This window comes from Herpailurus yagouaroundi, unplaced genomic scaffold (genome assembly GCF_014898765.1).
Source record: "Herpailurus yagouaroundi ecotype Mexico unplaced genomic scaffold, PumYag 142, whole genome shotgun sequence".
Classification (NCBI taxonomy): Eukaryota; Metazoa; Chordata; class Mammalia; order Carnivora; family Felidae; genus Herpailurus; species Herpailurus yagouaroundi.
Window position 1 is genome coordinate 28,632,161 of NW_024412397.1, and position 15,800 is coordinate 28,647,960.

At 45.1% G+C, this 15,800-nt stretch overlaps 1 protein-coding gene across 5 annotated transcripts in view; it reads right to left on the reverse strand.

Moving 5' to 3' along the window:
• Positions 1-294: 294 nt before the first annotated feature.
• The window catches only part of SLC14A1 (solute carrier family 14 member 1 (Kidd blood group)), a 41,073-nt gene continuing 25,567 nt past the window's right edge, over positions 295-15,800 (reverse strand). For all 5 annotated transcript variants that reach the window (XM_040478942.1, XM_040478940.1, XM_040478938.1 and 2 more), the window contains 5 exons: positions 14,234-14,426; positions 10,127-10,274; positions 9,796-9,930; positions 3,863-3,912; positions 295-2,359 (listed from right to left, as the gene is read on the reverse strand). In XM_040478942.1, coding sequence (XP_040334876.1) covers positions 2,183-2,359; positions 3,863-3,912; positions 9,796-9,930; positions 10,127-10,274; positions 14,234-14,426 — 703 coding nt within the window. In that variant the 3' untranslated portion in view covers positions 295-2,182. The remainder of the gene's footprint in view (positions 2,360-3,862; positions 3,913-9,795; positions 9,931-10,126; positions 10,275-14,233; positions 14,427-15,800) is intronic.

Here is a 15,800-nt window from a genome sequence, read left to right on the forward strand (position 1 = left end):
GCATGTCCTGAACGTCCATGGCTATCCTCAGTAATCCAGTCTCAACCCTGAGTGGGGAGAACGATGTGTAGTTGAGAGGAGACCCACAGGGATGGGCCCATATATCTGACTTGAACAGGGTTTGCTCAGAGGCACGTCTGGTGCTGTTACCAAGTAGAAGAAAGGAATCAGGATACCAGCACATCAAAACATAAGCCCATATAAGCAAGACACAATTATGCATGTGATTGTTAATATACACACACGATAGCTATAAAAGGCATAGGTGACTTTTAAACAGAATCGGTACAAAACTGAGCTGTGAGTATAATTTTATTCATATTCTTACCTAGAAATTTGTTATACAAACAATAGGAAAAGAATCCAAGTGATCCCTGAGGAAACTACCAAAATACTCACTTCATTTCAGGGTAACACTTAGTAACAAAAACAGCTTGAAAAAATTAATACCATTTAAATTCGGCCATGTACAAGGCTTTAGAATGTTCCTATTTACACGCCTGTGTGAGCCCACCAGCAGAAGGTATACGGAGAACACTCCAGCTCCTGTGAAGATGGGCCTGGAGGCATGTCAGAGGCTCTGGTTCACTCAACCACAGCCTGGACTCTTCTCTCCTGGTTTATCTTTGGTTCTGCTTTCGTTTTTGAGTCCTCCTCCCCTGCCCTCCCACCAAGTCTTATTTCACAAATTCCCTAACAAGGGAGATTTCCGTTCGCACGGTGAAGATTTAGTTTTTCCACATGACTCTATGACAGTTGCAGATTCAGGGTTTCAAAAGGCTTTGGTCACAGGGTTGTTAAATCAGAACAATGTTTGTTTTCCTGAGAAAAGGAAGAAGTGGACTTCTCCCTGAAATATTTTAGGTTGGCTTCCCTTCTTCTGTTTATTCCTGCACAACCTAAATATTTCGCACCGAGCACTGCAAACCCACAGGGGGGAAAAACCCTTTAGGATTCCACGGTTTCTCTTTCCGAATCCTCCAAAACACTGAATCCGTACAGATTCAGCGGAAGGTAGCGAGTGGCACTTTCTATGGCATCCTCAGTGTGTTTGGTTATAGGATGTTTATAGGACTGATGACTTTAAAATTAAAACAAAGAAAAACAGGAGAACCCTTTACCTTTGGGTTCTGAGTGAGAATATTTTGAGTGTGCAGATAATAATGACTTTTTTTTTTCATGAAATTTTTTTTTTTTTTTAAAGAAATTCAACAACTTCCAAGCATCCAGAAACAATCTGAACTTAACTTTCAGGCTTTATAACATGTAAAACATCCCAAATGGATGGCAAATTGTGGCGTTAAAGGACCCTTGGATGCTGATAACTTGGTTCTACACGTTCCTGGCATTTACAAAATCAACATGTGGATTAAAGTGAAAACAGCTATGCCGAATATTTCATAAAAATGTAACTTTTCTTTAATATCTAGGAACTGGTTAAGCCAGGAACTTCTCTTATTTTACCTCATTGGAAACACAAATGCATTCTCATAAGAAAAAGATAATAAACCTTATCTAAAAAAATCCTTTGCCATGTCTAAGAAAAATAACATTCCAGAATAATTTTGACTGATAAAATCCCTTTCTCTCTCCTACAGCTGTGTCCGCCTGGAAAGAATCAGCCCATCTCCCGTAAGAGAATCCCACCCACACAGGGCAGGATCCAGGCCATTCTGCTGAGGGGCTGGGGCATGAGCTGTGGGCACTACCACTGTCATGTGTAACTTGTATCGATTTCAAACAAGTCACACTGCTTATCTGAGAATTCTGGGTTGACTTTGACTTTGTGACCATGAATTCCATTCACTTGAGGCTTAGTTGTAGAGCTTAATTTTTAATACTGTTAACATCACGTAGCCTAACCAAACACCAAGAATATCAATAAATGTCAATCATTAGCTCTGGTCTCACATCTTCGTTCTGTTGGAGCACTTGACCTTATAAATATATTAGTCTTAGCACCAACGCCCCACCAGGGCACACCATCTGGTCTCTCACATGTTTGGGGATGCTCCTGGAGTCTAAGAGAAAGCTACAAAGTGAGCCTAAGAGCAGATCGCCAATGGGTTAGTAGTACGAAAGTCGTTAAAGGCAAAAAACAGCAGTTTGCCAAGACCCTGGGGGTCACCTGGGGCAGTCGGTCAGCCACCCCTTGTGACCATGGCTGTGGGTGGGGTTGCTCTCACAAAGGGCTTTCAACCATCCTTTTTTTCTTGGCTTGTATGTAGAAGATGCGGTTTTCTTCAGGATAAGTGACTTTACCGAGGGGCATCCTGTACATGTTGGCATTTTTCGTGGTCAGCAAGAGGAACAGTAGTGTGGCCAAACAGAAGGGCCAGGTACAAGCTGGCAATCCCACCTGAAGAGGAAGACACAAGGCACATGCTCCTCTGAGATCCTGTCACAAAGTACCACCCTTCATCCTATTCTCATTCAGCCCAGGGGGATGCATCCCTGGAGCACTGACCCAGGCTCCACTAATGCCCAAGATGGAGTCCAAGATCCCAGGGTATTTAGCAGGTGAAATGCCCTCATCTGCTTCTTAGGGTGGTCATTTGCCTGTCCACCTTGTACATCTTTCCCTTCCTTTCATACAGTGGGCTTCCTATGCCACGGGGCACCTAGAGATGTCACTTAGCAAGCCGCCAATGTCTCCTGACCCTCATCACACCCACAGGGCCCTCTTTGCTGAGTTCAGCCTGTGGTGCCGTCTCTCCTCCCGATTTCCACCCAGACTAGTTTTGGACTCTACTGGCTTTCCTTCCTCTTGTTCCAGTTCCCAAATAGATTCTAAGCTCCTTGAGGGGAGGTCCTTCCTCTGGGCTGTTCTTGGCAACTCATGCAGTTCTGAAAGAGAAGGTCAAGGGCAGGATAGTGCTGAAAAGGAAGGAAAAAGAGGGGCAGGAGCCACTAAATGGGAGATGGTTTTGCCTATTAAATAGTTCAGCAGGGGTGGCACCTGGGTGGCTCAGTTGGTTAAGTGTCCGACTTCTGCTCAGGTCATGATCTCACGGTTCACGAGTTTGGGCCCTGCGTCAGGCTCTTTGCTGACAGCTCAGAGCCTGGAGCCCGCTTTGGATTCTGTGACTCCCTCTCTCTCTGCCCCTCACTTGCTCATGGGCTTGGTCTCTCTCTCTCTCTCTCAAAAATAAATAAAACATCAAAAAAAATTTTTAAATACTTAAGCCAGGATGTGAGTCTGAATAAGTCTTACGACTGATGGAGATTTAAAAAAGGACAAGGTGTGGGGCACCTGGGTGGCTCAGTCGGTTAAGCATCCAAGTCTTGATTTCGGCTCGGGTCATGGGATTGAGCCCTGAGTTGGGATTCTCTCTCTCTCTCTCTCTATGCCCTTTCCCTGCTCTCTCTTTCTCTCTCTCATTCTAACATAAAATTAAAAAAAAAAAAAAAAGACATGGGGTATGAAAAACTAATGGCTTGACCCAAAACAAAAAACAGCACCATCTGGGTCATTAGCCAATTATATTTTTCTCTCTTTCCTGATTTCTCAACCACCACATGGTCTTGGCTTTCTGTTCAAGTAGAAGATATTCTAAGGTCAATTCCCTGACACTCAGAGTTAGAATATGAACTTGATAAATATGTTCTACAGCCTAAGTTTCACTTCTTTAAATTATCAATCTGATATTTTTAGCAAGCCTGGTGATTGTAGTTTGGATTATAATTCACGAAGAAGCTACAAGGTGAGTGGGGACAGGCAGGTCCAGGAGATGAGAAAGTAGTGGCTATCACAGCCATGGATCCTGCATGGGACACCACCCAGGGGGACCTCGGGAGGGTTTCCATATCATCAAAAACTGATCAATCATGTTACGACAATGCAAGATTAAAGCAAACTCACCACAGCCATCATGTGTGACAGGCTGACTCCAAGGTAGGCAGTGAACAGGGCTACAAACAAAGGGGAACCACAGCACTTAGTAGGTGCACTTCTCATTACAGGGAAGACTGCCTTCTGGTATAAATCCCCTGGAAAGGAAACTTCCATGTTTTTCCAGCCAGCCCAGCACCCTGGTTATAATTATGAGCTTAGAGTCGGCAGCTCTGGGTTCAAATCCAGACTCCACCACTTAGGAGCTTGGTGGCCTCCATTCTAAGCCTTCACTTTCTCACCTGCACAATAGAGGGAATAGGAATTCCTTTCTCACGGGGTTGGTGTGACACGAAAGCAGGTAGTACTTGGGTTTAGCATGCAGTACGAAGCACTCAGTAGGGGTGCCTGCGTGGCTCTGTCGGTTAAGCGCCCGACTTTGGCTCAGGTCATGATCTCGAGGTCCATGGATTTGAGCCCCACATCAGGCTCTTGTGACAGCTCAGATTCTGGAGGCTGCTTCACATTCTGTCTCCCTCTCTCTCTGCCCCTCCCCCGCTCATGCTCTGTCTCTCAAAAATAAATAAACATTAAAAAAAATTTAAAAGAAGTACTCAGTAAAGGTAGCTTTTCTGTGATTACTATTTGGTTCATGTTACTGCTGATCCTTAAGGAAAAGGCTTTCCATGGCCAATAAACTTCCCTGTTATTTTATCTGAGCATGGTTGGACTAAAATGAAAAGTATGAATGTTTCTTCGGATAGCACGGTTTCTGTACGATCACAAGGATTCTCGTATTGGTTAGAATTCACAGTTAGAAACACTTGTGGTATAAAAAAACAGATGCTAACTCAGAGATCAGTAGAAACGGAACACAAACTTGGGATTTCTCCCCATAACATTTTTCCAAATACCATTAAGATCGGCATACGGGCTAATGAACTAACATGCTACGTTTTTATTTACTCTGAGCAAGCGCAAATCTTAAAGTAGCAGTTTGAGTATATCTGTGACCTTCAATGTGAAACAACAAAAACAAAGCTCTCAAGTAGCTAATCATCAGTTGAAGGTGGGGGGAGGTGGGACTCAAGAAGGCTCAGGGAAGCCCTTGGGTTTCACCAAGGCAGGCTGCAGAATGACCTTCATAAGCTGGCCACACAGCCACCTGGCCCAGCAGCACTCACCGGTAGGCACACCCACCATCCACTGCCCCAAAGCAGGAGAAATCACACAGCCACCATGAGGCGGGGCAGGAAGTGGGGGCGGAGGGACTCCCTCCCTCATTTACTTTACCACAGACTTCCAACCTTGTATCAATCTTTGGTCTTTTTGTCCTGGTATTTTTGTTCAACAGTATGTCTTTCAACATCTGAATTGTCTCCAGCTAGCGGGAAAGGCGTGTCTTGGAAAGACAAGCTTCAAACCCCAGCTCTGCCATTTAATTGTACAACAAATCCCTGAACTTCGGAATCTGGTTTTATCATTTGTCAAAGGGCAACTTGAAGATGCTCTTTACAGGGAGGAGACGGATCTCACATGCAATCCTGTATTTCCACAAAGAGCAGCTCTCAAACCCATCCCTGTCCCTGGGGGGTGAGATACTGATCTGAGCAGAAGCCAGCAACAGCTTGGGTTGGAAGAGCTTTTTTGTTGGGTTTTGAGAATTTCATTCTTTTTTTTTCTATTTCATTCGTTCATTCACTCACTCACTCATTCAACAAATATTCACCGGCACTTGAGCAAGTACCGGAACATTCTGTCCTTGCTCCCTTGGGCGCCGGCTCTTCTAGGAGATGTCCCCTGAGCACCTGAGACTCATTGCCACTTCTCTCCATTTGATACTTATTACATTTGGAAGGCATTGCTCTGGTTTCTTACTGTTAGGCGGTTTCCAGGTGCTCTCCAATTACAAGTCACTTTTCTCCCCATAGTAAGAGTCAGAGTGCATAACAGTAACTGCCCATCCATTAAGATTTGCTGAATCAGACTGGGAAAGCCTTACGGTAGAGGTGACATTCTGCACACCACAGTTTGTAGGTGATGACTCTGACAGAGCTCTGGGCAGCAGAGGGAGAGGAGAGGCCCCGAGAGCTGAAGGGCCGGCAATGTCCGTCCCCACAGGCCACCGTGTACAAGTCCTACTGTGACAAGCCAAGCATTAAAAGGAGACGAAATGTGTTTACAGTTTGCACTGATAAAATAACAAGACCGAGGAATTCCTTGGTGGGCAGCTTCCGGTGTCGAGGCAGGGAAGGCAGCAGTGCCGGGCCCTGTCAGAGCTTCCCGGGTCCTCTTGCTGAGAAGGCCATGTGATCTAATGAAAGAGCAACTCTGTAATGAATGTCTGTTCTTTATTTACTTTGGCTGGCCGAGTCAGTCTTTGGTTTGGCAGGGTCAGGGTGACGTGGGCAAGCTGGAGGTCTGCCTCAAAACTTTATGTCCAAAGAGGGAAAGGGTGGCCAGTACCTAGTGTGGATGAAACGTGCCCTCTCACACACCACTGGTGGCAGGGGAAAGCGGGATGGCCCCTGGGGGAAGGCATCTATTGAACGTGGCATCTACTGAAGTTAAACTTGGCAGAGCTAGGACGTGGCAGAGGGTCTGGGTTCTCAACTAATTCAGTACGTTGCCTCATCCATTACACTACGCCATTAAAGAAAATCTGACCTGTCCAAAGGAAGGTAGGCGTGATAGGCACAGTCACGGCCCCCAAAGACGTTCACGCTCTAGTCCCAGAACCCGTGAATATGTTACCTTATCTGTCAAAAGGAGCTTTGCAGCTGTGATTAGGTTAATGATCTTGAGACCGGGAGATGAGTGTGGGTTATCCAAGTGGACCCAACGTAACCCGAGGTCCTTATAAGAGGGAGGCAAAAAGTTACACTGAGGGAGCAGGAGGGAGTCTTTTTACACTCTGCTTTATACTCTTCTGTATTTATCGATTTTTTTTTTTTTTGGTACCATAAGCCCATACTACTTTACTTCTATAGTGAAGAAAATAATGAAGATATTCCTGCTTTGAGGAAACCCATCTGCTAACATCTTGGCCTCATCCCTTTCCACAGTCTGTCAAGATCTCAGCAACAACTCGTGTGACCAAAAACAGTTTCTGCTTGAGCTTGAAGGATGTACTCAGGCTGTCCCCATGCTGGCCCCGACCATCCAGTCAGATTGCCTCCACCAACAGGACTTCCTTCTCTCAATTTTAGGACATACAGAAAAGCCACCGTGTCTAGGAGGTGCTTCTTTTTTTTTTATTTTTTTTAAATTTATTTTTAATGTTTATTTATTTTTGAGAGAGAGAGACAGAGTGAGAACAGAGAAGGGGCAGAGAGAGAGGGAGAGACAGAATCCAAAGCAGGTTCCAGGCTCTGAGCTGTCAGCACAGAGCCCGTCGCAGGGATCAAACCCATGAACCGTGAGATCATGTCCTGGGACGAAGTGGGGCACTTAACCAATTGAGCCACTCAGGCGCCCCTAGGAGGTGCTTCTTGATGATTCTGCACTGTCATGTGCCCCCAGGGAATCTGGTACTGCAGATGTGTCCTTGTTCTGTCACAGATATCGTATGGTCTCCAGTGGGCTTGCTCTCACCCACCTGGCTTCTGCCCTTGACCATAACACTCTGCGCACAGGAATTTCTGGATCTAAAGTTGCTAACCCCCTAGGTCTTCCCAGTACTGTCTGGAAGGAAGTTCAGATACATCATATCCGGCCATGGCCACGTGGGTTTCATGAGTGTTTAATATGTATTTTCTATCACCGCCCACACAGAAACATAAATGTAAGCCCCTTGAATAAAGACTTGAAATCTCAGGGCGCCTGGCTCAGTCAGTGAAGTGTCGGACTCTTGGTTTCGGCTCAGGTCACGATCTCATCGTTTGTGGGATCGAGGCCCATGTTGGGCTCAGTGCTGACAGCGTGGAACCTGCTTGGGATTCTCTCTCTCTCTCTCTCTCTCTCTCTCTCTCTCTCAAAAATAAACTTAAAAAAAAAAAAAGATTTGAAATCTCAAAGAATCTCATAGTAAAGCTTCTAACCTGGCCTACCTCAGGTGACACGTAATCAGTTTTCTCCTTTGCCCTAAGCTTATGAACAAATACGGGAAAATGAGCAAAAAGTTTGACAGGACTAGTTGGTGAAACAGCTGTGTACTATAAGGAAATTGGCAAAATGACATGTAAAGTGGCAACACCACAACAATCTGAGATTTTTTAACTTCACTACAGCATCAGAAAATTAAAATTGAGTGAGGCCTTAGAAATCCTTGGTCCTGCTTCCTGCCCAGTACAGGAATCCATTCTAAATTCTCTGCCTGACATGTGGTCTACCCTTTTATTTTATTATCTTATTTTTTTTTAATTGGGGTATCATTGACATACAATCTTATATTAGTTTCAGGTGTATAACATAGTGTTTCCATCTTTGCATACATTGTGAGATGCTCACCTCAGTAAAGTCACCGTCCATCACCGCACAAAGTTAATACAATACTATTGACTAGATTCCTCATGTTGTATATTACACCCCCCATGACTTATTTATTTTATAACTGGAAGTTTGTACTTCCCTTTATCCATTTATGCTCCTAATCCACCTCCTCTCTGGCAACCACCAATCTGTTCTCTGTACTTATGGGTCTGGGTTTTGCTTTGTTTTGTGTTTTTAGATTCCACCTGTAAGTGACATCATATGATATTTGTCTTTCTCTGACTTGTTTCATTTAGCATAATGCCCTCAAGGTCTACCCATGTTGTTGCAAGTGGCAAGATTTCATCCTTTTTATGGCTGAGTAGTATTCCATTACGTGTGTGTATGTGGTCCACCATTTTAATAGCGGTGTAGGTAACTTGGATTGATTAATCTGGTGATAAACTGACTCTACACAAGTATTTACATTAGATTACAGATAATTTCTGCACATTCCACCCTTCCCCAGTATCACCCAGGGATACCCCAGTATCCCTACACTCTAATACATTATCTTACTTTTTACTTCGTATTGAATTAGGGATGCCAGAGGCTCTGGGCAAATATGTCTCCACTTTACAAGGGCCTGAGAAATCCGTTAGCTTTTCAAATCTATATCACTTGAGGTGTGTTCTCTTAAAGGCCTGCATGCTGCCACTGGGAACAGAGTAGGGTAGGGGAATTACAGAAGTTGTTACCAAATGTAGATTCCGGGCTTGAATTTACCCTAATTGACGGGATGCCCTTCAGCACATCACTTCACTTCTCTGGCCTCAGAACCCCAGTAGTAAAATGAGAAGGAAGGTGTGGGGATCTCCAGAACCATCTGGCTCTGACAGGAGGAGTCTGGCTGGAATATGGGGGTCCGAACGGATGAATACAGCGGATCTGAAAATGCGGTCCCTGGAGGAATAGCATCAGTGTCACCTGGCCCTCGTTAGAGACGCCAACTCCTCCCCCGCCTCTAACGACGAATCAGGGACTGGGGAAGGGGGGCAGCCATCTGTGTTTTAACAAGACTTCCAGGTGATCCTGACACTCCCCAAAGTGTGAGAACAGCTGGTTCCTGTGATTCTCAAAGGGCCACATGTAGTCCTGCCTGACTCACCAGGAGAGATGGCTCTGTGTTTAGCTTGACTCATTTTATTACTGTTTCTTGGGTCAACGACTAGTCTGAAGAACATAGCTGTTTCTTGGGTCAACGACTAGTATGAAGAACATAGGACGAGTCAAGTTTCTATCCCCCAACACATACATAAGGCAAATGTTTAATATGGCTCAACAGGCTCTCCTGTCCTCACGATAACCCATGAGGAGGCCCCAGCAGGGCTTAATCCTCCCAGAGAGAGGAAGACACCTGCCCTGCTCACATACGCAGAAAGCCAGGGCCCAAACTGGAACCCTTGCCCCAGTTCCTGACATAGTCATATCTTACTGTTTGGGCTGATCCCATGGTTATGAGCGAGCCTCCCTCCGAGGTACAGTATACTCACCGCAGGCAAGAGCCAGCAGGTGGGTTTGCCAGGTCAGTGCCATGAACATCCCTCCCATTGCAATGCAGGCCAGAGAGCTGTTGAAACCCCAGAGTCCAAAGTAGATGTTCTCAAATGGCGCTGAAAGACTGAGTCCTGTTAGGTAAGACAGAAGGAGTCACAGCTGTGGACAAAAGGCAGCATGCTCTGGAAGGAGGTTAGGGGTGGGGGAGGCACCAAGGGAGTTCTTGGAAGCAGAGCTCTCAAGAAAGGTCTGGAGCATGGAAGACGCCGGAGGGGGTGCATGCAGCAGAGGAGGTGCTCGATATCCCATTGCCCGTCTCAGGCTTACCTGCCGCTATCCCCAGCAGCGACCCGATGGCAGCGTGCAGGCACATGAGCGGGGAGGAGAGCAGAATGGCGCCCAGGAAAATGCCCCCCGACCATGGGTTATCGCAGCCATAGATCTGACCGACACCCACGGGCAGGGATTTCAATAGCTGCAAAGCCATTTAGAGAAGGAGGTCATTAAAACAGCTGAACAGACACCTACAAACACATACAAGGCAATGGTAGAGTGGGCTTGTCTTTTGGATCAGTGTGACTAATTTTTTTATTTTTTTAATTAAAATTTTTTTTTAATTTGAGAGAGAGAGAGTGCGTGCAAGTGGGGGAGAGGGGCAGAGGGAGGAAGAGAGAATCTTAAGCAGGCTCCACGCTCAGCATGGAGCCTCATGTGGGGCCCCAGCCAAACCCATGACCCCGGGATCAGGACCTGACCCGAAATCAAGAGCCGGGTGCTCAACCAACTGGCCCACCCAGGTACCATCACCCTACCCCCACCCCCCGCCTTTTTAAAAATTCTCTCTCTTTACAGAAAAACCTCACACTTTTGCTTTATCCCAAAAGATGCACCAGCCCATACCTGCTGCATACTGAGCACACCTTCCTAGAACCCCCTTCACTCTGGGGCTCTGTTGCTGCACTGACACGGTGGCTTTGGCTGCTAAGCTCCCAGGTGGAGTCACTGCCTCACAGCTTACACTTGTGTTGCTTTTAACTGTCCATTGGTTCTCAGGCCTAATACATCAGTGCACACTGTGGTCAATAGAAGTACCATTGCTCCCTTGCAATTGGGTTGTTAAGGCCAGAGACCCAGAGTCGGGTTCTCTTATCCATAATTCAGAAGCAATTATCAGCAAGTTCATGAATCAGGACCCTATTGACACTTCTGCTGTTAATGAGAACATGTATTTATTTAAACCAGAATATCCTTAGCTTATTCCAGTTATCAACAACTGCCAGTCAGTGCAAAAAAACCCCACAAAAATACATGTAAATGTCATGTAAATTTACACGTAATACATGTACATTTCTACTTTCTGGCCGAGGCCTGAATTCAGCTCATGTGTTCACAGAATGGCAGTTTTCGGGAAGGGACAGGGTTTGATTTAAGCTAACAAATGTGAATAGCATTTTATAGCAACACATTCGGTAGGTCCAGGATAGGCATAATTAGCCACTCTAGGTTCCTTTGTGACCAAGACCATTTACTGAAAGATGCCTTCCCATCTTGCTCCCTCCGTCTTCTCTAGGTCACATGTGTACCTTCTGGGGGCCTTGGGGAAGCAGTGACTCTGACACAGGGGGCTCTGCCTCTGCACGGGGAACTGCCCTCTCCCTTCACGCGTTAGGCTGGAACTAATGCTGGCTTCCAAATGCTGCATCAGTCCTTGCTCAGAGCACGGGACCATACTGTGAGTTTGAGTCTATCCTAAGATGGACCTTAACATTTCCAGCCCACACTGGATTTTCATGTCTACGCGAAATCATTTCCTGTTTCTCTAGAGCAGGGAACTTGATGCGGGCAAAGACTACTTGGGCTTTCATCTCAGAACCGGACAGCAGAACTATCCCCTGGGTAGCCCAGGAGGGAGAATCTGGGTGAGATGGGAAATAAGGGTGCTGATGTTGGGGCGGTAGTTCATAGTGAGAAGAGCAAGACCCTTACCTCTGCGGATCAGCACTATCCAGCAGGACTTCCACGGAGGTGGAATATTCCATATGTGTGCTGCCCAATACGTGTGTCTACTGAGCACCTGAAATGTGGCTAGTGAGGCTAAGAAACCGAATTTTTAATTTCATTTAATTGTAATGAATTTCAAATTTAAATTAAAATAGCCACATGGGGATAATGGCTACTATGTTGGACAGGGACATTTTAGATAGATTACTTAACATTATTTATAATATTTTTCACAGGGGATTCGAATAAACATTTGATTTTCTTTTTGGGTTATTTCCAAACGCTCCTATTTATTTTCTGGGCAAGAATGTACAGAAAAGCCTGCCTGAGCTCTTCACATGTTTTGATCGCTCAGCAAGGAGGACGGCAAATGGGGTTTCATAACCTGATAGTGGGAAAGCCAGTCTTTTTCACATCATAAAAGGTGGTAGTTTTCTTCTGATTTAAAAAAAAAGTGTTTTTTAATGTGTATTTATTTCTGAGAGAGAGAAAGACACACACAGAGTGTGAGCAGGGGAGGAGCAGAGAGAGAGAGAGACACAGAATCGAAAGCAGGCTCCAGGCTCTGAGCTGTCAGCACAGAGCCCGACCCGGGGCTCGAACTCACAAGCTGTGAGATCATGACCTGAGCTGAAGTCGGATGCCCAACTGACTGAGTCACCCAGGCGCCCCTCTTCTGATTTTAAGTGTTCTCTTGTTTTTAATAGTCAAGAAACCTTAAACAGAGTTATTAAATAAACACCAACAGGAAGAGCTGGAATGTGATTTGGGTTAACCAGGTTTTTAATTTATTTTTATTATTATTTTTTAATGTTTATTTTTGAGAGAGAGAGAGAGAGAAAGAGAGAGAGAGAGAGAGAGAGAGAGAGAGCATAAGCACAAATGGGGGAGGAGCAGAGCAAGAGGGAGACGGAGAATCCCAAGCAGGCTCCACACTGTCAACACAGAGCTTGATGTGGGGGTTGAACTCACAAACTGTGAGCCAAAATCAAGTATCAGATACTTAACCAATTGAGCCACCCAGGCACCCCTGGGTCAACCAGATTTTTTAAAAAGGTGCTCTTTTTGTGCACATCTGTAAAGAGATACATAGAATACATCTTATGATAGCAGTTCTCAAACTCTGGCCTACATCACCGTTATTTGGGAAGCTTGTTAATACAGGCTCCCAGACTCTATGCCCAGAGATTAGGATTTAGAGAGTCTGAGATGGGGCTTGTACTGGTATTTAAAAAAGAAACAAACAATGATTCTGATGCCTACCAAAGCTTGAGAACCATGAATTACATATTCTGTGAGATCTGCCAAACGAAAAAGCAGAATAGAGAGGTTCTGTAATGAGATCTAATGGAAGGAACAAATTCTTTTGATCAGAGGAGCCAGATCATGGAAGCCTTAACTCCAGGCTGGAGGCCTTGCCTCAAAGGATGGCCCCCAACACACCCACCCAAAGTTTGAAACAGCCTTTGACTCCGACTTTGAAACAGAGCTATACTCTGGAGTGGATTTTGGGAAAAGAGGAGGAAAAGTTAGCTTTGAGCAGTCATTTAAAAGACCCCTTAGAGGGGTGCCTGGGTGGCTCAGTTGGTTAAGTGACTCTTGACTTTGGCTCAGGTCATGGTCTCATAGTTTGTGGGTTTGAGCCCCATGTTGGGCTCTGCACTGACAGTGGGGAGCCTGCTTAGGGTTCTCTCTCTCTCTCCCTCTCTGTGCCCCTCCCCCACTCTCTTTCTTTCAAAATAAATAAATAAACATTAAAAAAAAAACCCTTAGAACAGGGGTGCCTGGGTGGCTCAGTTGGTTGAGTGTCCAACTTCAGCTCAGGTCATGATCTCGTGGTCTCTGAGTTTGAGGCCCACATCAGGCTCTGTGCTGACAGCTCAGAGCCTTGAGCTTACTTCAGATTCTGTGTCCTCTCTCTCTCTCTGCCCCTTCCCTGCTCATGCTCTGTCTCTCTCTCAAATATAAACATTAAAAAAAAAAATTAAAAAAAATCCCCAAACCCCAGAACAAAGAAAAAAGAGACAAAAAACAAAAAACCCAAAAACCAAAAAAACCCGATGCAAATACAGAGAGCAAAATGGTGGTTACCAGAGGGAGGTGAGTGGGGAGACGGGTGAAGTAGGTGGAAGGAATTAAGAGTACTCTTATCTTGATCAGCACTGAGTAATGTATAGAATTGCTGAATCATTATATTGTACACTTGAAACTAATATAACACTGTATGTTAACTATACTTCAATAACAATAATACACAAACCCTTAGAGCCCAAAGCTTTGGAGCAGGACAAATGGTTCAGAGGGCAAGATGAAGGCAGCAAGGCCACCCTAGAGCTGAGTCTCCATAAGGCTCTGATGCCCAAGAACAATTAGCCAGGAGGACACAGAGTCTTCCAGAGCCAGGCAGGAATATGAGAAGATGGTATACCTTACCTGCAGGGCACTGAGGTCAGTCCAGGTGACATTGGGAACCTCGGTTATAGGTTTGAACAGTTTGCCTGGGAAGAATGGATTGTAATGTCCCGTGGCCGAAAGGTACATTGACAATGCCATGTTGAAGGGCAGGGTGAAGACGGGGAGGTCCCATTTGCAGAACAAGGAGTTCAGTGCGCTTGAGAAAACTGGACTAATGACAACAGCAACAACCACAGAACAGAATGGAAGAACGTGCATGTGACAAGTCAGTTGACACTGAATCTCTACACCATGGAGGGGTTTTGTCTCCTGGGCAAATATGTCCCTAAAGTACTATTTCAACAAACTTTTCATGGCGGGGGGGGGGGGGTGGAGGGAAGATAACCGAAAAATCAAAATGAAACAAAAAAATAAACACACGTGGAATAAACCCTGTCAGAGAATAATTCTTACATAAGGTCAAAAATGAATGCTTTGCTTACTTGGTTTTGAAAAATTATATTCTGGGGTTTCTCACAGTGACTTATGAAATCCAGGTTTTAGAAATATTTTTGAAGTATTTTAGCATGAAGTAAAATACTATCTACACGGTTAAAGCCCCCCTGTGCAACCCACTTGATCATATGCCCCTCCCTCCCCACCAGAGGCGACCACCATCTTGAATTTCTAGATCATCTTTGTGTTTACTATATCTGTTTTTGAAGAAGAGAAACAATTGTCCAAGGGAGGATATAAGGTGGTGTGGGCTTGGAGGAAGAAGATTGGGATGGAGGATGGGGGCAACAGCTTTAGCAGTTCGTGACCTTTGGCAAGGAACTACTCCTCCACTTCCTTGTCTGTAGCCTGGGGGACTGGATTAGATTAGATGGTCTCTGGGCCTCTTTTGTGCTCTCCCGTGTTGGCCCATCACTAAGGTCAAGAGCTCCAGGTTATGGGAAAGGGTGTGGGGAGCACTGCAGGGGACAACTTCCGTCCTCCAGCCAGTTCTTCAGAACTGGTCAGAAATTACTTCCTGGACAGGTTGGCTCTACCAGCAAGTTCTCTCCCACACACCTGTGGTTGAAGCCAGGGTGGGTGGCCCGGCAGACACTGTCCTTAGTGGGCCACACTTCTCATTTGTGTGGCTATCAGTGTTTTAAATCCTAAATATGTCATAATAAGAAGGAAATGTTTGCTTCCAACAAAGGGGGGAGGAGGTTTAAGGAACTAGTGTGAAGGATTGAAGGATTTAGGTTTAAAAAAAAAAAGGAACTGAATTCAGTAAATAAATTTTTTGAAGGTAGCAGGGACAGGTGGGTAGGGAGAGTTCATATAGACACACACATAGAGTGGTTCTCAAAGTGTAGTTCCTGGATCAGCCACATCACCAGGCAACTAGTTAGAGATGCAAATCTTTAGGCTCCATCACACACATACATATTTATATATATATATATATAATATATAATATTTATATATAATATAATATATAATAACATTTACCATTTTAACCATTTTAAAGGGTGAGGTTCACTTGCATTAAGCACATTCACATTGTTGTGTAACCATCCCTATTGTCCATTCATACATTTTCCATCTTGCAAAA